This window comes from Sabethes cyaneus, chromosome 1, assembly GCF_943734655.1.
Source record: "Sabethes cyaneus chromosome 1, idSabCyanKW18_F2, whole genome shotgun sequence".
In the NCBI taxonomy this organism is placed as follows: domain Eukaryota; kingdom Metazoa; phylum Arthropoda; class Insecta; order Diptera; family Culicidae; genus Sabethes; species Sabethes cyaneus.
In genome coordinates, this window is record NC_071353.1 from 74,292,001 (window position 1) to 74,315,576 (window position 23,576).

At 42.8% G+C, this 23,576-nt stretch overlaps 1 protein-coding gene across 1 annotated transcript in view; it reads right to left on the reverse strand.

Annotated features, from left to right (window-relative positions):
* Positions 1–776: 776 nt before the first annotated feature.
* LOC128745832 (uncharacterized) overlaps positions 777–23,576 on the reverse strand; it is a 31,488-nt gene continuing 8,688 nt past the window's right edge. Inside the window, exons 4-5 of the mRNA XM_053842904.1 lie at positions 1,743–1,809; positions 777–1,690 (exon numbers count right to left, since the gene is read on the reverse strand). Coding sequence (XP_053698879.1) covers positions 777–1,690; positions 1,743–1,809 — 981 coding nt within the window. The remainder of the gene's footprint in view (positions 1,691–1,742; positions 1,810–23,576) is intronic.

Consider the following 23,576-nt stretch of genomic DNA (forward strand, 5'->3'; position numbering starts at 1 on the left):
TAAATTCCTCCACTACTTCGTATCGTTCCCCATCTAACTCCACCTCGGCACCAACACCACTTGAGCTCCCACGTTCCCTACCAGCAACCATGTACTTCGTTTTGGCGGTATTAATGGTAAGTCCCAATCTCGCAGCTTCCCTTTTAAAGGGCCTAAAGGCCTCTTCTACTGCTCTACGGTTGATTCCGATGATATCGACGTCATCCGCAAAACCAAGAAGCATGTGAGATTTCGTGATGATAGTTCCATTCCTTTCCACGTTTGCTCTTCGTAATGCACCTTCCAAGGCAATGTTGAATAGCAGGTTAGAGAGTGCGTCCCCTTGCTTCAGTCCATCCAACGTCACGAAAGCAGCTGAGGTCTCACCCGCTATTCTAACGCATGATTTGGATCCATCCAGCGTCGCACGAATCAGTGTAACTAGTTTCGTCGGAAAACCATGTTCTAGCATTATCTGCCACAGCTCATTTCGTTTAACTGAATCGTACGCCGCTTTAAAGTCCACAAACAGATGGTGTGTCTGCAATCATAGTTATAATCAGTTAAATAGTTATAATCATAATTTGATGCAAACTGTTATTTTTTGATTGTTGATTCACTATGTTTAGCGGCCAAATTTATTAAGTTGAAGATTGTGGATTACAAGTTAGCTGCTAAAAATTGGAAAAATAAATTAGAGATAGAGAAATAATAGGTCTTATGTAAATTACTAGGATTTTATAGGATACTATGTGTACCAAAAATTATTGAATTACTATTTATTCGTTTCATTCGTACTATTTAACAATGCGTTTCAATAATATGCCCAACATTCGCTGAAAGAAAAGTTGCTTGAGATCATTCAATATTTTCACAGCAAACTCCTTATCAAAAGGAACCTCAATTAATTCAAAGTCATCCTCTTTGCATGAATAAATAATAAAATCGCAAGATTGTAGATTCAAAATCCACATGTTCAATTGAACTTGGCAATAGTAAGCATGATTTTTGTTTAAGACGAATTTTCCTGTAGGTGGAAAATGCTTTGCAAACTTAGCAACACTTGGAGAACATAAAATGGTTTCTAACGATGCATCTTTGCTCACTGGACATTTTATCTCAAGCAATGCTTTTGAGATGGGATCAATTCTATCCGGAGAACCTCCGAACCAGTTCTCTTGAGAGCTTATTACTAAGCCACACCGTCGACAAAGAGGATTTCGTTTCTTTAAGTAGCAATTAAATGCTAGTGGTTCCGCATATTTACCGTACTGGACAGCCTTAACGTTTAACGACTTGATGCTCCAATATTCTTCAATCTTACTTTCCCAGTTGGGATTTTTGTTCCGTAAGTAGGTATATAGTTTGTAACAATTACTTGCGGTTATACGGTTTGATCTGTGCATTTTCCATTCGTTTGAGTTTTGATTTTTAGTGTCCAATGCGATTTCAATACATTTATCTAAACCTAAAGCAATATGCTTCTCGAAGAATAATTTCTCTTCTGCTGAGTTAAAAATTGTTGTTGGCTGAAGTTCAGTTTCTTCGAAATTAGTTGATAAGCATTCACGTAGATCAGTTCTGGAGCAGAAGATAGTGCTTCGATCTGTTGATGACGATGACACAGCTTGTAAAGCACGATTCGGATAAATGTTAGTTTGATTCATAAATCGCCCTTGCTTATGTTTAAAGATCGCGGAACCTTTGGACACTGAAAGATAAATAAGATGTCACTGTCATTTGAAAGTTTTTAACAAAGCTACCAGATAATATTCTGTTATAAGATTCCGAGAGAGCTTTATTAAAATGATCACTTTTAACAATATCAAACTTTTGACGTAGGACTACGTCTTTGTTTACTATACTGGGACTGGGTAGCACTTTGTAAAAACGAGAAATAGAAGTGTAACGTTTGAATGAAATATTTCAAACGCTAATAGCACAGAGAACAGACATCCATTCAGGAACAAATTTTCGTAAAATTATTGGATAAAATATACACTAGCGCCACTATCTTATAGTTTCCCAACTAATATGTTCGCGCAGAGAAATTGGCAGCACGGTTCTTCAATAATAAATATTTTACTAAATTGGCAACCAGGCCTCAGATCAGAGGGCTGCTATCCATATATTAACGAACGGCGTTTGACAGTCGACTTAACGAAAAGGGCGCCGTTTCAGAAAAGGTGCCCGCATGACAGATGAATCTGCTGCCAGTATTGTGGAGTGAAACGTTTGCAATGGCTTGCTGTTTCTTTTTCGCATGTGCTATATTTATTTACACCATTGCAAGACTTCTGTGAACTCGCCCACCAAGATTCTCACCCGAAAGAAATGAAAGATTTCAATTTACAACTTGAAATCTTTCATTTTGTAGGGCAGTAAAACTTGGTGGGCGAGATCCGCGTTTATAATAGCAGTGTGAATTCACCCACCATGAATTAACCACCAAAACTGACAACTTTTGCACAGCGGCACACATATAAGATAGCGCCTGAAATGGCTAGCACTAGAACTAAAGTTGTGAAGGCACCCACCAAAATTAAAAATAAAATAAATATTCATGTTTACTGCAGTACAGACAGTGGATTATGTCGTGTCCGTCGGTTATTTCCAACCGAACCCTCCGGAATACGGAACAACGTCCGTCAAAGTCTACGTTCGTCCAAAAACTGACTTGTTTAGAGCATGCTATATCATGCCACAGTATGCGTAAGTCTCATATTGAACGATTCATTTCTCTCCTTGTCTCTCATCGTTCGTATGACGGTATTCTTCCTATGCAAGGGGTTTCAGTTACACTCAAGTAAGTAATTCAGTTTCATTAGATTTGTTTTACGCTGATTCATCTAACTCGGCTCGTTCCCTACATTCACCCCCTCCTCTACTCTTCTGATTAATTGACCAAAAAAAAATCTTATGACCATCATCATTTTTGACATCCGCATCGTTTTAATCATTACCACTATCAATTTCGTCATTACCATTACCACCATCATAATTAAAATCGTTAACATAATTAAAATCGTTAACATAATTAAAATCATCAACATCATCAAAACGTTCAAAATCATCATTCACGCCATCGAAATAATTAAAATCAACATCTATATCAACATCTTTATCAAATAGTCATCATTATCTAAACCGTCAACATTATCCACGACTTCAAAATCATCAGCATCATCAAAATGATCAAAATGATTATCATCCAGGTCAACAAAACTAACATCATTGAAATAACCAAATCGTCAATATCGTCTACATATTTTTCGACATTACCATCATCATTTACGTCATTATCACTATCATTTTTATCGTCATCATTTTCTATCATCAATACTATCATTGTCGTCATTACCATTATCATTTTCGTTATTACCCTCATCATTTTCGTCATTACCATTGCTATTTTGGCATTACCATCGTCATTTTCGTTATTAGCATCGCTTTCGTTTCGTCTTTACAATCATCTCTTTCATCAGATTCGTCATTGCCATCATCATTTACTTCATTTCTATCTTTATATTCGTCATTACAGCCATCACATACGTCAGATTCGATATTACCATAATCATTTACCTCATTTTCATCATCACTTTAGTCATTATTATAATTATTTTCTTCATTGCAATCCTTACTTTCAATATCACCAGAATCAGTTTTGTCATTACCATAATTATTTCCGTCATTGCAATCATCATTTTCATTATCAACTCTCAGGGAAACCTTCGCACACAAGCGATTTTCTACAGGCCAGATCAAACTACGTATATCAGCGTGTTTCAGTAAACTATTCTATTTCTACCTTCCTAGAGGCACGCGAATCACACACAAAGCATATGCAAAAAGTAGCCCTCACAGAGGCAGCTAAAAGATATCAGGATCAGATTCGTGTTTTTCGACGAAGCATATGCAAAAAGTAGCCCTCACAGAGGCAGCTAAAAAAATAACCAGATGCATACAAGCATCTTTTCAACTTTCTCCGATGAACGTTTACCAGACACCGCTAATACGCCCATACCACCGTATTCCGAAAAGGCAGGCGCACACAAGCGAGTTACTAAAAGTCCCTCTCAGGGGAGCAATCGCATACAAACAAATTTGCACTGTCTTCCCAGAGGCGATCAAACTACGCATACCAGCGTGTTTCAGCACGCGAATCACACACAAAGCATATACAAAAAGTCGCCCTTACAGAAGCAGCTAAAAAATAACCAGATGCGCACAAGCATCTTTTCAACTTTCTCAGATGAACTTTGTCAGACGCTACTAATACGCGCACACCAGCGTATGCCAATAAAGTCTGGCGCACACAAGCGAGTTACTAAAAGTCCCACTCAGGGGAGCTATTGTACACAAATGATTTCGCACAGCCTTCTCAGAGGCGATCAAACAACGCATACCAGCGTGTTTCAGCACGCGAATCACACACAAAGCATATGCAAAAAGTCGCTCTTACAGAGGCAGCTAAAAAATAACCAGATGCGCACAAGCATCTTTTCAATTTTCTCAAATAGACCTTTGCCAGACGCCTAATTCGCGCACACCAGCGTATTCCAATAATAGTAAGACGCACACAAGCGAGTTACAAAAATCCCTCTCAGGGGAGCTATCGTACACAAACGATTACGCACAGCCTTCCCAGAGGCGATCAAACTACGCATACCAGCGTGTTTCAGTAAACCATTCTGCTTTCCCGGAGGCACGCGAATCATAATCGCAAATCACACGCAAAAAATACGCATGTGCAAAAAGTCGCCCTCACAGAGGCAGTTCAAAAACCAGCCAGATGCGCACAAGCATCTTTTCAATTTTCTCAAATAGACCTTTGCCAGACGCCACTAATTCGCGCACACCAGCGTATTCCAATAATAGTAAGACGCACACAAGCGAGTTACTAAAAATCCCTCTCAGGGGAGCTATCGTACACAAACGATTTCGCACAGCCTTCCCAGAGGCGATCAAACTACGCATACCAGCGTGTTTCAGTAAACCATTCTGCCTTCCCGGAGGCACGCGAATCATACACGCGAAGCATATGCCAAAAGTAGCCCTCACAGAGGCAGCTAAAAAATAACCAGATGCGCACAAGCATCTTTTCAACTTTCTCAGATGAACTTTGTCAGACGCTACTAATACGCGCACACCAGCGTATGCCAATAAAGTCTGGCGCACACAAGCGAGTTACTAAAAGTCCCACTCAGGGGAGCTATTATACACAAATGATTTCGCACAGCCTTCTCAGAGGCGATCAAACAACGCATACCAGCGTGTTTCAGCACGCGAATCACACACAAAGCATATGCAAAAAGTCGCCCTTACAGAGGCAGCTAAAAAATAACCAGATGCGCACAAGCATCTTTTCAATTTTCTCAAATAGACCTTTGCCAGACGCCTAATTCGCGCACACCAGCGCATTCCAATAATAGTAAGACGCACACAAGCGAGTTACAAAAATCCCTCTCAGGGGAGCTATCGTACACAAACGATTACGCACAGCCTTCCCAGAGGCGATCAAACTACGCATACCAGCGTGTTTCAGTAAACCATTCTGCCTTCCCGGAGGCACGCGAATCATACACGCGAAGCATATGCCAAAAGTAGCCCTCACAGAGGCAGCTAAAAAATAACCAGATGCGCACAAGCATCTTTTCAACTTTCTCAGATGGACGTTTGCCAGACGCCACTAATCAGCGTATTCCAATCATTCCAATAGTCAGACGCGCTCAAGCGAGATGCTAAAAGTCCCTCTCAGGGGAGCTATCGCATACAAACAAATTTACGCTGCCTTCCCAGAGGCGATCAAACAACGCATACCAGCGTGTTTTAGTAAACTATTTTGCCTTCCCAGAGGCACGCGAATCATACACACAAGTATGTACAAAAAATAGCCCTCACAGAGGCAGTTCGGCAAACAACCAGATGCGCACAAGCATCTTTTAAATTTTCTGGAATAGGCGTTTACCAGACGCCACTATATATATTCAATTTACTATACTCACTATTTGGGAGCACTACGCCAATGTCGTGTCCGTCGGTTATTTCCAACCGAACCCTCCGGAATACGGAACAACGTCCGTCAAAGTCTACGTTCGTCCAAAAACTGACTTGTTTAGAGCATGCTATATCATGCCACAGTATGCGTAAGTCTCATATTGAACGATTCATTTCTCTCCTTGTCTCTCATCGTTCGTATGACGGTATTCTTCCTATGCAAGGGGTTTCAGTTACACTCAAGTAAATAATTCAGTTTCATTAGATTTGTTTTACGCTGATTCATCTAACTCGGCTCGTTCCCTACAGATTACTAAACCAAAAAAAATCAAATCAAAAACTAACTAAATAAAAAAATAAGGTAAGAAACAAATTGCTGCAAAAGCATTATCCTATATGTATAATATTATGAGTACAATTTTAGGGATACCTATTTGACTCCAGCCAGGCAAATCAGAGAGTATTTAAGTTGGTCGACCCAAAGCATTATGTTAAAGGACTATAAAATAAAGGACAATAAACTAAATCAAATAAACAATAAAATAAAAACAATAAAATAAATAAAATAAAATGAGGTAAGGTACAAATAGCTTATATTAATCATTTTAGGGATATTCAACCAACGTGCGCTTAATATGAAAGCAAATATATTTCGGAAAACCTAGCCATGAGAAAAGTTAAACTGAAATAGCTAGCTAGGAGCACCTAAAAGTCTAGAAAAATGAGAAAATTTTATGATTCTCGGCTCAACACGCTCTAAATAACTAAAAAAGCACTCGAGGAAATATTGAAGACACCATATTCTTGATACTTAAGTCGCACATGGTGGATTATTCGTGACTGCCTACACTAAAACAAGAATCATGGTAATTGTTACCATATTAGAGGGTAAAATTAAGAGGACACACCAGTGAATTTTTGCAGAAAAGATTTCTGTTTAGCTTAAGCAGTGTTCTGGTCGAAATTACTATGCGTTACTTTCGGCGTTACCCCGATATCCGATGGTTTTTGTTTCAGAGTACCGATATCAAGATTCGGCGAATTGGGTATAGTAGCTGAGACCTCAAGCGACTCAGAAAATACTTAGTTGCTCGGCCTAAACGCCATCTATAAGCACTGAAGCAAAAGAGGAACATTTTCCATATACTAAGTACTTGAGTCACTCTATGGTGGATTACTCGTGACTGCCTACCGATATCAAGATTCGGTGAATTGGGTCTAGTAACTGAGACCTCAAGCGACTCAGAAAATACTTAGTTGCTCGGCCTAAACGCCATCTATGAGCACTGAAGCAAAAGAGGAACATTTTCCATGCACTAAGTACTTGAGTCACTCTATGGTGGATTACTCGTGACTGCCTACCGATATCGAAATTCGGTGAATTGGGTCTAGTAGCTGAGACCTCAAGCAACTCAGAAAACACTTAGTTGCTCGGCCTAAACGCCATCTATGAGCACTGAAGCAAAAGAGGAACATTTTCCATGCACTAAGTACTTGAGTCACTCTATGGTGGATTACTCGTGACTGCCTACCGATATCAAGATTCGGTGAATTGGGTCTAGTAACTGAGACCTCAAGCAACTCAGAAAATACTTAGTTGCTTGGCCTAAACGCCATCTATGAGCACTGAAGCAAAAGAGGAACATTTTCCATATACTAAGTACTTGAGTCACTCTATGGTGGATTACTCGTGACTGCTTACCGATATCAAGATTCGGTGAATTGGGTCTAGTAGCTGAGACCTCAAGCGACTCAGAAAATACTTAGTTTCTCGGCCTAAACGCCATCTATGAGCACTGAAGCAAAAGAGGAACATTTTCCATATACTAAGTGCTTGAGTCACTCTATGGTGGATTACTCGTGACTGCCTACCGATATCAAGATTTGGTGAATTGGGTCTAGTAACTGAGACCTCAAGCGACTCAGAAAATACTTAGTTGCTCGGCCTAAACGCCATCTATGAGCACTGAAGCAAAAGAGGAACATTTTCCATATACTAAGTACTTGAGTCACTCTATGGTGGATTACTCGTGACTGCCTACCGATATCAAGATTCGGTGAATTGGGTCTAGTAACTGAGACCTCAAGCGACTCAGAAAATACTTAGTTGCTCGGCCTAAACGCCATCTATGAGCACTGAAGCAAAAGAGGAACATTTTCCATATACTAAGTACTTGAGTCACTCTATGGTGGATTACTCGTGACTGCCTACCGGTATCAAGATTCGGCGAATTGGGTCTAGTAGCTGAGTCCTCAAGCAACTCAGAAAATACTTAGTTGCTCGGCCTAAACGCCATCTATGAGCACTGAAGCAAAAGAGGAACATTTTCCATGCACTAAGTACTTGAGTCACTCTATGGTGGATTACTCGTGACTGCCTACCGATATCAAGATTCGGTGAATTTGGTCTAGTAACTGAGACCTCAAGCAACTCAGAAAACACTTAGTTGCTCGGCCTAAACGCCATCTATGAGCACTGAAGCAAAAGAGGAACATTTTCCATATACTAAGTACTTGAGTCACTCTATGGTGGATTACTCGTGACTGCCTACCGATATCAAGATTCGGTGAATTGGGTCTAGTAGCTGAGACCTCAATGACCTTCCTATGCAAGGGGTTTCAGTTACACTCAAGTAAATAATTCAGTTTCATTAGATTTGTTTTACGCTGATTCATCTAACTCGGCTCGTTCCCTACAGATTACTAAACCAAAAAAAATCAAATCAAAAACTAACTAAATAAAAAAATAAGGTAAGAAACAAATTGCTGCAAAAGCATTATCCTATATGTATAATATTATGAGTACAATTTTAGGGATACCTATTTGACTCCAGCCAGGCAAATCAGAGAGTATTTAAGTTGGTCGACCCAAAGCATTATGTTAAAGGACTATAAAATAAAGGACAATAAACTAAATCAAATAAACAATAAAATAAAAACAATAAAATAAATAAAATAAAATGAGGTAAGGTACAAATAGCTTATATTAATCATTTTAGGGATATTCAACCAACGTGCGCTTAATATGAAAGCAAATATATTTCGGAAAACCTAGCCATGAGAAAAGTTAAACTGAAATAGCTAGCTAGGAGCACCTAAAAGTCTAGAAAAATGAGAAAATTTTATGATTCTCGGCTCAACACGCTCTAAATAACTAAAAAAGCACTCGAGGAAATATTGAAGACACCATATTCTTGATACTTAAGTCGCACATGGTGGATTATTCGTGACTGCCTACACTAAAACAAGAATCATGGTAATTGTTACCATATTAGAGGGTAAAATTAAGAGGACACACCAGTGAATTTTTGCAGAAAAGATTTCTGTTTAGCTTAAGCAGTGTTCTGGTCGAAATTACTATGCGTTACTTTCGGCGTTACCCCGATATCCGATGGTTTTTGTTTCAGAGTACCGATATCAAGATTCGGCGAATTGGGTATAGTAGCTGAGACCTCAAGCGACTCAGAAAACACTTAGTTGCTCGGCCTAAACGCCATCTATGAGCACTGAAGCAAAAGAGGAACATTTTCCATATACTAAGTACTTGAGTCACTCTATGGTGGATTACTCGTGACTGCCTACCGATATCAAGATTCGGTGAATTGGGTCTAGTAGCTGAGACCTCAAGCGACTCAGAAAACACTTAGTTGCTCGGCCTAAACGCCATCTATGAGCACTGAAGCAAAAGAGGAACATTTTCCATATACTAAGTACTTGAGTCACTCTATGGTGGATTACTCGTGACTGCCTACCGGTATCAAGATTCGGCGAATTGGGTCTAGTAGCTGAGTCCTCAAGCAACTCAGAAAACACTTAGTTGCTCGGCCTAAACGCCATCTATGGGCACTGATAAAGGTGGGTCAGCATCTCGACTGAAATGCAGTCCATCCCTGGTGCTTAATTGTATTTCATACTTTTGACTGCTACTTCAATTAAGTCGATTAATACAACAAACTATAGGCGCTGCTGGTCTCCTGATATTTGAAACTTGAAAATGTGCCGACAACGAAAAAAGGCAGCCGGCAACGAAAAAATACGAGAGGCGTCCTGAATGATACACGTATTAGCTTAGCTTAGGGAGACTGCCCGTAGTTGCACTCCGTAATTGGTCGCGTCCATAATGATACACGTATTAGAAAGCAAAAAGCTAAATTTCTCACAGAAAAAAATCGCAATGCTCGATAAAAATCGACTTAAAAAAAATTGAACATTGTTTTCTTTGCACAAACTCCTAAAAACAGGGAAAAATAAATAAAAGTAAAAATATTTTTCTTATCTTTCGCGATTAAAAAACCGGGAAAATCAAACAAATTATATCGAAAAAACCGGGAAAAAAGCGGAAAATTAAAAAGTCATTTTGAGTTGCCAGCTAACATTTTCTTACGTATATCAAAGTGAAAAATGGGAAATATGTACCGATATTTATATTGAATCACATTTGGGTGTGTGTGTGTGTTTTTTTTTACGGGAGGAAACTCACGTAAAATGCCAGGCACACTAATGATATATTGCTACATCACGTGGCACAGTGTGAGACTCTAACCCACTAAAAACCTCACGGGCATCTGACCTTAACCCCCCCGGAACTACCGTTGTTGCCACACGGCACTCCCCTGGCTAAGCAGGCTGGCTGACAGACCCCTGGCCTGATGTTCGCAATGTGAGCAGGCTGACAGACCCTTGGTCTGACGTTTAATATCGTGTACGGTGGAAGAAAAAATGTAAACAAACTTACAGAAAAATTAAGAGGAAGAACATTGTACCGGTGAGAAATAAAACTAAAGCGAGAAGAAATTAGTGATATATAAAAATAAACAGATTGCTGAGGTGCGGTTTAGTGTTTACAGTAGGGAGAAGATTGACCTGTAAGTAAGAAAATGAAATAGACGATAAATGATGCTGATTAAAGTTATACCTACCTGCAGAACGCGATTCCCATGAAGTTAGAGGTTAGCCGGAAGAAAACGTACTCACCTGTTAAACCTGTTAAATTATAAGTTGCTGAAAAAGAGGATCATAGATTTAGAAAATACTTACCATATTACCTACCGTGTCTGCAGAACCTGGAAATCAAATAAGTCAGCTAGAGTTAGTTCATTGATCGTTATAGCGTGAAGCAGGAGTGGAAAGCGAAAGATTAAAGGAGGCATTAGAACCACTTCTTGTAAGTAAACGAAAAGAATGAAAATAATGGTTAAACTTTATCAATAAAACTATTGTAGTTTGAGCGACACAAAATAAAGGTCTGCTACAAAAAGGGTTTCTTTCGAAACATTCTCAAAAAGAAGGTGTCACATATAGGACACAGAGATGTCGATCCAACCTCGAAATACGTCTTCCGATGCTGAATCTACTGCTGACGAAACGGAGATGAACTTGACTGCGACGCCGTGCGAAATTTGTGGACCGTCAACTATCAATGAAGAAATGATAGAATGTGATGGATGCGAAAAATGGTTTCAGTCCCGCTGTGTAGGAGGAGTCGACATATCAAAGTCAGCTAAGTGGTACTGTAAGGGTGCGGCTTGCCAGCAGCTGGCTCAAGAGTACAAAAAGCAGCTGAAAGAGGCTTCCAAAAGGAAGAGTAAGGGCCGTAAGAATACGGACGAAGCTGATCAACTTCCTGTCGATCCGGGAAAAGGCGTTTCCAGTATGGAGCAGAAAATAAAAGCACTCAAGGAAAAGCAAAAGCGGATGGAGGAGGAATTGGATGCAGAAATGATGTTGAAGCAAATGGAGAGAAAAATGATGCTGGAAATGGAGAAAAAGAGGATTGAAATGGAAAGAAAGATGCAATCGGAAGAAGAAGAAAAATAACAGACTGATGCGGGAAACAGTTCTCAAAGAAAAGTGCGAGCAGATAAGGCGAATGAAAGCTGATCAATTGGCATTTGAGAAGCAAGTAGCAGAGCTGGACCGGAAGTTGAGCGAACTGAAGAATGTGTCACCGAAGATCACGCGGAAACAGACCGAAGTGGAAAAGCTGAAGCAACCTGAAGAAGGAAATGCCGGAGAGGGTTCCGAAGATGAGTTCGACGATTGCGAGCGTGACAGCGATCAGTCTAAATTATCGGCTATGGCGCACAATGTCGCCATGATAGAGCAGAAGCAGGTTGGGCCTACGAAAGCACAGTTGGCAGCAAGGAGGGGCTTAGCGTACAAACTTCCTACGTTCTATGGTAAGCCATCCGAATGGCCACTGTTTTACGCGGCTTACAAGGCTTCGAACGAGATCTGCGGTTATATGGACCATGAAAACCTGGTTCGATTGCAAGAGTTTCTGACGGGCGATGCTCTAGACTTGGTCAGTGGGCAGCTGCTTCTTCCGCAGTCTGTCCCAAGAGTGATCGAAAAGCTTCGTATGCACTATGGTCGTCCGGAGCAACTGCTTAAAAGTCTGCTTGATAAAGTCCGCAGACTAGAATCACCAAAATCGGACAAGCTAGCTAGTTTCATTCCCTTCGGAAACGCGGTAGAGCAGCTGTGTGAGCACTTGGAAGCTTCGGGACTTCAACAACATCTGGTTAATCCGCTGTTGATCCAGGACTTGGTCGACAAACTACCCGACCCCGATAAGCGAGAATGGGTTCGGTATAAGAGGCACAAAAGGGAAGTTACCTTGCGTACCCTGACGAACTTCCTCATGCATGTGAAGCTAACGTCAGCTTCGACAATGAGTCAGAGTTCAAATCTAACGGAAATGGACAGTCTGCTAAAGTGAAGCTGATGGAGAATAGAACATTTTTTGATGGCAACGAATCCGATACGTTGAGTATTGAGGCGAACGAGCGTAAGATCCTGAAACCCTGCAAGGTATGCCAGAACACGAACCATCGTCTGAGGAACTGTCCAGAATTTAAAAGGCTTTCGTATTCCGATCGGTTAAAGCTGGTGAGACGCGAAAAATTGTGTTGTGTGTGCCTAAATGAACACGGTGGACAATGCCGACTTAAAATCCGCTGCAATGTGGGAGATTGCAACGAACAGCATAATGCATTGCTGCACCCGATCGGAAACGTGTCGGGATTTAATGCGCACATTCAGTCAAGCGAGTCGGTTATGTTCCGAATGATACCGGTGCGGTTGTACAGCGGTAACAATAAGCCAATTAAAGTGCTAGCGTTCCTCGACGAGGGTGCTTCAGTGACATTGGTGGAGAATAACTTAGCGAATCGGTTGGGCATCACCGGTGAGCAGGAGGGTTTGACGATCAGGTGGACAGCAGACGTCACGCGAGAAGAAACAGAGTCTCGGCGGATGAATATATGGGCGTCAGGCGTTGGAGTGGGCGCGAATAAGAAATTGCTGTTGCACAGTGTTCGGACTGTACCGAAACTGATGCTGCCGTGTCAAAAATTAAATTCGAGCGAGGTAGCCACACGTTACGAACACATGCGAAATCTGCCAATTGAGTCGTATGACGGACAACCGAAACTGCTGATCGGACTCAACAATATTCACTCCTTCGCCCCCTTAGAAATGAAGGCGGGTGAAGCTGAGGAGCCAATCGCAGTGAGATGTAAGTTAGGGTGGACGGTGTACGGACCAAAATGTTCCACGTTAGCTGATACAGACTGTTATATTGGTTTCCACCAGGATATTAGCAAAGAAGACCTTCATGATTTGCCTAAAAACCACTGCGCTCTTGAAGAATCAAGGATAGCAGTCCACCAAGAATCTATCGAGGATAGACGAATGGGCAAGAAACGTCCGTATAAGCGCATAAAATCGGAGATGCGGCCGGGCAGATGTTTAGGCTTCGACAACCTAGGACCCTCCAATGTGGTAGTGGGCCGCCGAAAGGAGAAGTGTAGCAAACGGCGGAAGAGAAGCGTAGCAGAGGCGGTGATCATGCGAACCGACGGACGAATCCAGCAAGCGAATAGATTAGAAGGCGTGTACAGAGGCGTACTTGGCAGTGTTGGAGATTAAGTAAATCCAGAACGATCAGGAGTACACTGGATGTTACGGGCGGGGGTGTTGCAACACGGCACTCCCCTGGCTAAGCAGGCTGGCTGACAGACCCCTGGCCTGATGTTCGCAATGTGAGCAGGCTGACAGACCCTTGGTCTGACGTTTAATATCGTGTACGGTGGAAGAAAAAATGTAAACAAACTTACAGAAAAATTAAGAGGAAGAACATTGTACCGGTGAGAAATAAAACTAAAGTGAGAAGAAATTAGTGATATATAAAAATAAACAGATTGCTGAGGTACGGTTTAGTGTTTACAGTAGGGAGAAGATTGACCTGTAAGTAAGAAAATGAAATAGACGATAAATGATGCTGATTAAAGTTATACTTACCTGCAGAACGCGATTCCCATGAAGTTAGAGGTTAGCCGGAAGAAAACGTACTCACCTGTTAAACCTGTTAAATTGTAAGTTGCTGAAAAAGTGGATCATAGATTTAGAAAATACTTACCATATTACCTACCGTGTTTATCTGTAGAACCTGGAAATCAAATAAGTCAGCTAGAGTTTGTTCATTGATCGTTATAGCGTGAAGCAGGAGTGGAAAGCGAAAGATTAAAGGAGGCATTAGAACCACTTCTTGTAAGTAAACGAAAAGAATGAAAATAATGGTTAAACTTTATCAATAAAATTATTGTAGTTTGAGCGACACAAAATAAAGGTCTGCTACAAAAAGGGTTTCTTTCGAAACAACCGTTAAGTATTACTTCGGGGGGAGGCTGTATCTGTACTCCTTCACATTCACCCTCGCAGGGTTTTGCCATTCTTGTTGCTACTACATTCTCCTTTACCGTCCACTTTCCTTGCACCTGTCGAGACGTATACCGATTCAAAGATGGCGACCGTCATGACTTCCATCTCCTCACGGCCACCCTCGCAGGGTTTCTTGTTGGGCTCAGCACTGCTCCGTCGAGTTCGCCACCACACTACCACTTCATCTATCAAGATGCGAACCGATCCAGGGATAGCGATCAAAATAACATCTATCCTCTCACGGCCGCCCTCGTAGTGTTTCTGTCCAAGCTTGGTTTGCTCCGTCACGCTCGTCACTCCACCGATGCGTCTGTCAAGATTGTCTGCTAATCGGGATTTCGCTAGTTCGCTGGTCGTTTCTCCACTGTCGTTGCAGTTGCAACATAATCTGTGCTACAACGCCGGTGACGGCATTCCATACGCTCTCCTCCCGACAAATTTCGCCTACTATGTTCTCCACCATCAGGGGCGGCATCTCCCTTCGTATCACGGCAAATCGAGGACATTCAAAAACCCTGTGGTGTTTCTACCGTCTCTCTGCATTCCGGGTGGGGTCGCAGCGTGCCCGAACCGGTGCAGGTATTGCCTGAAGCAACTGTGACCCGAGAGAAACTGCGTCAAGTGGAACCCGACGCCTCCATGTTTCGTGTTCAACCAGGTTGACAGAACCGGTATGAGTCGGTGCGTCCATCTACCATTCTCGGTCCTATCCCACTCTTGCTGCCATTTGCTCAGCGACTCTTCTCTCGCCAGCTTCCGGGCTCCTCTGATGTTTCTTCGTCCGTAGCAGCCGTTATCTGCCACGAGCATGATGCTGATGGCGATCATTCCAGCGATAATACATACTGCCTCCGACGATATTGTTCTATATGCACTGGCAACTCTTACAGCCATGAGTCGAAACTATTCAGCTTCTCGCGATTCCGCTTCGATTGTAGTGCTGCGATCCAGACTGGACCTCCATACCGCAGTATCGATGATGGCACACTAGCCAGCAGTCTCCGCTTACTACTACTCGGCCCGTAACAATTCGGCATGATTCTGGCTATCGCATTGATAGCCTTCGCCGCCTTCTCGCAAGCGTAGTCGACGTGGCAGTTGAAGTTCAACCGGTCGTCTATCATTACTCCCAGATGCTTGACCGCGCGCGTTGAAGTAATAATGTGCTCTCCGACGGTGACGACTGCATGTTGCACAGCCTTACAGTTGCTAACCAGCAGAACCTCCGTTTTATGGTGGGCGATTTGTAGCTTTGCACCATGCATCCAGTTCTCGATAGTTCTAATCGCCTCTGTCACCAGCGTTTCTACCTCCTCCAGTGACTCGCCTGTCACCGATAGCACGATGTCATCTGCAAAGCCGACGATCACCGCGCCTCTAGGCAGCTTCAGAGACAGTACACCGTTGTGCATCCCGTTCCAGAGCGTTGGGCCAAGGATGGAGCCTTGTGGGACTCCAGACGTAATTTTCATCGTCTTGCGCCCCTCGGCGGTCTCGTAAACCAGCGTCCGATTCCTGAAGTAACTCCTCAGTATTCTGCATAGATATCCCGGGACATGCATTCTATGCAGCGATTCGGCAATGGCCTCCCAACTGGCACTGTTAAAGGCGTTTTTTACGTCGATCGGTACAACGGCTCAAAAACGATCTTCTCTTCGCCTCTGTTTGGACGACTTCTCGGCTCGCTCGATCACTGTCCGAATTGCATCCACCGTGGAATTCCCTTTCCGGAACCCAAACTGCATGTTTGACAGACCGTGTTCACCTTCTGTATACCTCGTAAGCCTATTCAGGATTATCCTCTCCAGGAGTTTCCCACATGTATCCAGTAGACATATCGGCCTGTATGACGCTGGATCCCCCGCAGGCTTCCCTGGCTTCGGCAACAGCACTAGCTTCTGGATCTTCCATCGGTCCGGGAAGCTACCATCTTCTAAGCATTTCTGCAGCACGGTCCTGAACAAATCCGGGAACGCTTGTATTGCTGCCTTAAGAGCCACGTTAGGAATCCCTTCAGGACCAGGGGCCTTCTTCATTTTTAGTTGTCTTGCCACTGCTACTATTTCATCTATTGAGACTTGCAGACCATCAGCGCTAGCCCTCTCTTCTGGACCGTACGGTATTGTTGGCCACATCGTAGGGGCGTGCGTCGGAAAAAGTCCCTCCACGATAACCTTCAGCTCATTCGGACACAACTCCCTAATTGTCACAGGACCTTTTACTTTTGCCATAACGATTCGGTACGCGTCATCCCAGGGGTTGGCGTCTATTTCTCGGCACAGCTCCTTGAAGCAGTTGCGTTTACTTTGTTTTATCTCCCGTTTCAATGCAGCCCTGGCCACTCTAAACGCAGCGCTACGTTCTTCCCGATCTGCTTCAGTTCTGGCTCTTTGGACGCGTCTTGTGGCTCTGAGACAACTAGCACGATGGAGGCTAATTGCTGCATTCCACCAATAAGCCGGTCGCCGCTCTTTCCTCGGTTCCTGTTTTCTGGGCATGGTAGCATCACATGCCCTGACCAATATATCTGTCAACTCGTTCTCATTCAGGATCGATCTTCCACTGTCCACCCGGAGTGCCTCGACGAAAAGATCCCTGTCAAAGGCCGTCGTCTCCCACTTCCGCTCGTAGGTTCTGGCTTTCTGTCTTATCGCCGGATTTCGTCGGCCGATACTAAATTTAATCTCCTGGTGATCGCCAGGGATGGCACCTCCTCAGAAGAAAAAAAGAGAAGAGAAAAATTCAAACTGTGCTCAGTCTTCAACGCGATTTATTCTGCTCCGTTTCATTTTAACTGTGCTCTTTCTTGCTGAACGCAGTTGTATGAGCAACCGCACACTGTGCTACTCATTGAGGAGAATGTTAATACACTTTGAATACGTTGATGCGATGCGCTGACGTATGACAACTACGGGTAGTTTTAACATGGGTAGTGCGTTGAGAAAAAACGACGATTGTCAGTAGCGGTCATTGCCATCAGAAAAATATTAATCCATTAATGCAGTTGAATCATGATTCTTACATTTAGTATATTCAGTTGAGTTTAGCTGCCCGTGAACGCAACTGCATCATATGGTTAGGCATGTCACAACGGCAACAGTGCGAAAAATGTTATTTAGATATGGCAACATTTAAATTCTCATACATTTGCTTCTTGCCGCGCACCAACAGGAAAGTCCCATTATAAACAAAGGCAATTCTCCGCTAAGATTCAAAATTTAACGACTTTTGATTGTCTTGACGCCTCTGAGTCTATAGTTGGCTGTACGCGCACCGGTTGTTTTATTTCCACGTTTACTGCTGTAGCTACTGAGAGGACCGGGAGCAAAACCGAAAGTTGCTCATTTAAAGAGCGCATTAAGAAGTTTTTCTGCGCGTCAGTTTTTCTCATTGTGTTTAGTCTGTTTCTCATTGTGTGGATTTATTTCTCATTTCTGAAAGCAGTTCTGCTCATTGTGTTGAACAAAAAAAGTTGCACTTTTTGCACAATGAGTGAGGAAATAACAAGCCTGGTGATCGCTATGGGTATACCCTTCGCAGACCCTCCAATTTATGTTCGGCATCAGGGATGGACTGCCAAAAGTGACATCAATGATGGATTCGTGGCCGTCTTTACGAAAGGTGCTAACGGTACCTTCGTTGAACAGTGCAATTTCCATCTTAGCCAGGGCTTCTAACAGACTGTATCCTCTGGCGTTGGTGCATTTGCTCCCCCACTCCACAGCCCATGCGTTAAAGTCTCCCGCAACGGTGATCGGCCTTCGCCCGATGAGTTTTTCGGTCAGCGCGTCCAGCATCTGGTGGAACTGCTCCATGGTCCATCTTGAGGGTGCGTAACAGCTGCATACGTAGATCCCGTTGATTTTGACAATCACGGAACCTTCATACGAACTAGAAACCACCTCCTCAATGGGGAAACTGCCCATTACGTGTATTGCAGCCATTGCTGCTTTATCAGCTGCCCAGTTACCGTTACCGGGAGGAATTCGGTACGGCTCTGCAATTATCGCGGCGTCGCACGACTCCGTTATCGACTGCCACAGCAGTTGTTGTGCTATGTCGCAATGATAGAGATTAATCTGGGTCACCTCCGTCACTGCTGACCCGCCGTCGCCTTTTTATACGCTGGGCATTGGAAGCCTCCCGTCGTGTGGTCATTTCTCTCTGAATTATTGCAGAGCATACACCTCGGTGAGTGCGCATTTTGCGCAGTCGCTTGCAAAATGGCCATTCTCGCCGCATTTCCGACACGATCTGGATCTATCCCGACCTTCACAGTTACGCGCCTGATGACCGAAGCCCCAGCACCTGAAACAACGTTCCATTTCCTTGGTCACACGAGGGATGGCTTTCAGAACACACACTGACCACCCAACTTTAATTTTACCCTTCATCAGTAATTTGGGCGTTGCTACCGCTGAGAGACGAATCGTCGCCGTCTGCGTCCCACCATATGCCTTTCTGAGCCGGATTCCCATCGGTACGTCGCCCAATTCGCACTGTACCTTCAACGCATTCCTTACATCCTGTTCTGTCGTGGCTGGAAGAGAGCCCAGCAAACACCAACTCGTATATCAATGTACGAAAATTATCGTTATTGACTTTTAATAAATTCAGGATCGTAAAAGTAGCCTAATGAAACGCACACAAGTTTATATTCTATCGTATTTGACGACAACAAGTGATTGACCTACGACTTCCAGCACAGAATTGTATAGCATTATGAAACTAATCGCTTTGAGTCGGATCTTGACGCACACAAAGACTAATAAAGTTGAATTGTTAACGTATATTTTGTAGTACGTATATGGCCTCCAAATTAGTACGCATATGCTGGTTTTGTGCATCAGATACGATTTTTTAGGGTATATATAAGTAGATTTAACCCATTTGTTACTCTGATATGCATATGAAAATGTTTACTGGGAGGTCCCTGCACTCGATCACGGTTTCTTGGGAAAGCGCTTTCACGTTTGCTTCGTCTCCAAGTGCTTTGGCAACAAGATGCTTGAAAGCCGCGCTCTTAATCGATGGATCCTTTTTCAGTTCAAAAAGCATCTCTCCCTTTTGAGTTCGCCTGGTTCTTACCACTTTCTCTCCAAGTTCCTTCAACTCCGGGGCTTCTCTGACTTTTCGGAGGATCGCTGCGTACGAAACGTTGGCGTTCGCTTCGACAACCAGCGCAACACCCTTAATCCTCTCCCGCCGAGGCCTGGGCTTCTTCTGCTCGCCATTCTCCACTTCATTTTGTTTCTGCTTCTCCATCTTGCTTGCGACGGTACGCCATCCACTACATTCGCTTTGGTCCGGATTGTCTTCCTCTTCGTTCTTAGCTTTCTTTTGCTCCTCTTCTTCAACAGGCGTTTCCCTCTTCCTTTTGTCCGTGCGAGAATTCACTACTGGAGGTCTTTTAGGCGTCTATGATGGTTCAGCCGTTCTCTTCGCGGCTTAGCTAAGTGCGTTTTCAGCAGCCAAAGCTCTAGCCTCGAGTTTCATATGCTCGCACTCAACTGTAGTCATAGCAGATTTAATGCTCACCACCAACTGCTTGATCTGCGTGTGGACGTTATGCCTCTCCTTAACGAACTCGTAGAGCTCGTCGATTTTCGCTCTGATCTCCATCATCCCGTCTCGAGGGGCGAAAGCTCCAGGCTTTGGCGTGAGCATCTGAATCAGCGTCATGTGCCCTCCTTTCTGCTCTGCTGGAGGCACACTACTGCTTCTACTCGTCAGTATATCCTTGTTCGGCACTGGTGATCGTTGTAGCCTTCCACTTCTCGCAAACACGTTCGTCTCCTCCTGTGGCGTACAGCCGTTGCTGTTTTTGTTTTGAGGTGTACTCATACTCTTGGGTCCCTCCTTCGTGCCGCTATCTCCTTCTTCATTGTGTTGGTTGGTTGAATTAATCATTTCTGTTGGGCCCCAACTCTAGGCCGCTATCTCCGCTCGTATTTGTGTAGTTGCCTTTACGATCCCATAGTGATCTATGCAAGCAGGGAGGCCATGGCTAGGGACACTCCCCCTATCCTTCATGGGGATACACTCAAAAAAATCGGCACGTCAAGTTTACGTGAAAACATAGGTAATTCTCATCCATCACACTTTTCATGTAACATTTACGTGAATTGTTGGTAGCTCGCACTCATTTAGGCCGAGCAACTAAGTATTTTCTGAGTCGCTTGAGGTCTCAGCTACTAGACCCAATTCACCGAATCTTGATATCGGTAGGCAGTCACGAGTAATCCACCATAGAGTGACTCAAGTACTTAGTATATGGAAAATGTTCCTCTTTTGCTTCAGTGCTCATAGATGGCGTTTAGGCCGAGCAACTAAGTGTTTTCTGAGTTGCTTGAGGACTCAGCTACTAGGCCCAATTCACCGAATCTTGATATCGGTAGGCAGTCACGAGTAATCCACCATAGAGTGACTCAAGTACTTAGTATATGGAAAATGTTCCTCTTTTGCTTCAGTGCTCATAGATGGCGTTTAGGCCGAGCAACTAAGTATTTTCTGAGTTGCTTGAGGTCTCAGCTACTAGACCCAATTCACCGAATCTTGATATCGGTAGGCAGTCACGAGTAATCCACCATAGAGTGACTCAAGTACTTAGTATATGGAAAATGTTCCTCTTTTGCTTCAGTGCTCATAGATGGCGTTTAGGCCGAGCAACTAAGTGTTTTCTGAGTTGCTTGAGGACTCAGCTACTAGGCCCAATTCACCGAATCTTGATATCGGTAGGCAGTCACGAGTAATCCACCATAGAGTGACTCAAGTACTTAGTATATGGAAAATGTTCCTCTTTTGCTTCAGTGCTCATAGATGGCATTTAGGCCGAGCAACTAAGTATTTTCTGAGTCGCTTGAGGTCTCAGCTACTAGACCCAATTCACCGAATCTTGATATCGGTAGGCAGTCACGAGTAATCCACCATAGAGTGACTCAAGTACTTAGTATGTGGAAAATGTTCCTCTTTTGCTTCAGTGCTCATAGATGGCGTTTAGGCCGAGCAACTAAGTATTTTCTGAGTTGCTTGAGGTCTCAGCTACTAGACCCAATTCACCGAATCTTGATATCGGTAGGCAGTCACGAGTAATCCACCATAGAGTGACTCAAGTACTTAGTATATGGAAAATGTTCCTCTTTTGCTTCAGTGCTCATAAATGGCGTTTAGGCCGAGCAACTAAGTGTTTTCTGAGTTGCTTGAGGTCTCAGCTACTAGACCCAATTCACCGAATTCCGATATCGGTAGGGAGTCACGAGTAATCCACCATAGAGTGACTCAAGTACTTAGTATATGGAAAATGTTCCTCTTTTGCTTCAGTGCTCATAGATGGCGTTTAGGCCGTGCAACTAAGTATTTTCTGAGTCGCTTGAGGTCTCAGCTACTATACCCAATTCGCCGAACCTTGATATCGGTACTCTGAAACAAAAACCATCGGGTATCGGGGTAACGCCGAAAGTAACGCATAGTAATTTTGACCAGAACACTGCTTAAGCTAAACAGAAATCTTTTCTGCAAAAATTCACTGGTGTGTCCTCTCAATTTTACCCTCTAATATGGTAACAATTACCATGATTCTTGTTTTAGTGTGGGCAGTCACGAATAATCCACCATGTGCGACTTAAGTATCAAGAATATGGTGTCTTCAATATTTCCTCGAGTGCTGTTTTAGATATTTAGAGCGTGTTGAGCCGAGAATCATAAAATTTTCTCATTTTTCTAGACTTTTAGGTGCTCCTAGCTAGCTATTTCAGTTTAACTTTTCTCATGGCTAGGTTTTCCGAAATATATTTGCTTTCATATTAAGCGCACGTTGGTTGAATATCCCTAAAATGATTAATATAAGCTATTTGTACCTTACCTCATTTTATTTTATTTATTTTATTGTTTTTATTTTATTGTTTATTTAATTTAGTTTATTGTTAGTATTCTATTTAGTAATCCACTGTCTGTACTGCAGTAAACATGAATATTTATTGCAGATTGCATCAAAAACGCGAAATACAAAGAACTTGCAGGCAAAATGCAAGTAAAATCCCAGCAGCGAGCTGTCATTGATTCATGTCAAATCTTTGCGAGCCGTCAAATTGGTGATTACCAAAACAGTAGATGCAGAAGAAAAGTGAGATAATAGATACGTTTCGGGGTCGTTTGATGGTTATTTCAAAATATACAACTGCAAATAGTTCGACAAATAGCGCGAAGTGACCTAAATTTAACAGCAGAAAAATTCGCGTTCTGAAAGTTCGGTGCCACTATGTTTGTTTATCAAAAGCAGTCAGAGCTGCTGCACTCGTATCCAGTGATGCTAAACTTTCGAAAAACTTTGGAATAGAAAGTTGCATTAATGTAACAAACAGGCTTGCAGCATAACATGTGATGTTTTTAGATTTTATTACACAATTTTTGTTAAAAATATTCTGAAAAGCATAGAAAACAATTTGATTGATATTGTTTGAAGAAGAATAACGACTGATAATTTTCTCTACTACGAAGCACTGCAATGGTTTCATTTAGAACGCAACACTGATTGTAGATCTTTGGCTGTTTCCCTGCAGTTGCTGTGCATTTAGTCCTTTCACTGCAACCTGCAATATTTTATTTTTAATTTTGGTGGGTGCCTTCACAACTTTAGTTCTAGTGCTAGCCATTTCAGGCGCTATCTTATATGTGTGCCGCTGTGCAAAAGTTGTCAGTTTTGGTGGTTAATTCATGGTGGGTGAATTCACACTGCTATTATAAACGCGGATCTCGCCCACCAAGTTTTACTGCCCTACAAAATGAAAGATTTCAAGTTGTAAATTGAAATCTTTCATTTCTTTCGGGTGAGAATCTTGGTGGGCGAGTTCACAGAAGTCTTTTCGGATATGAAGCAT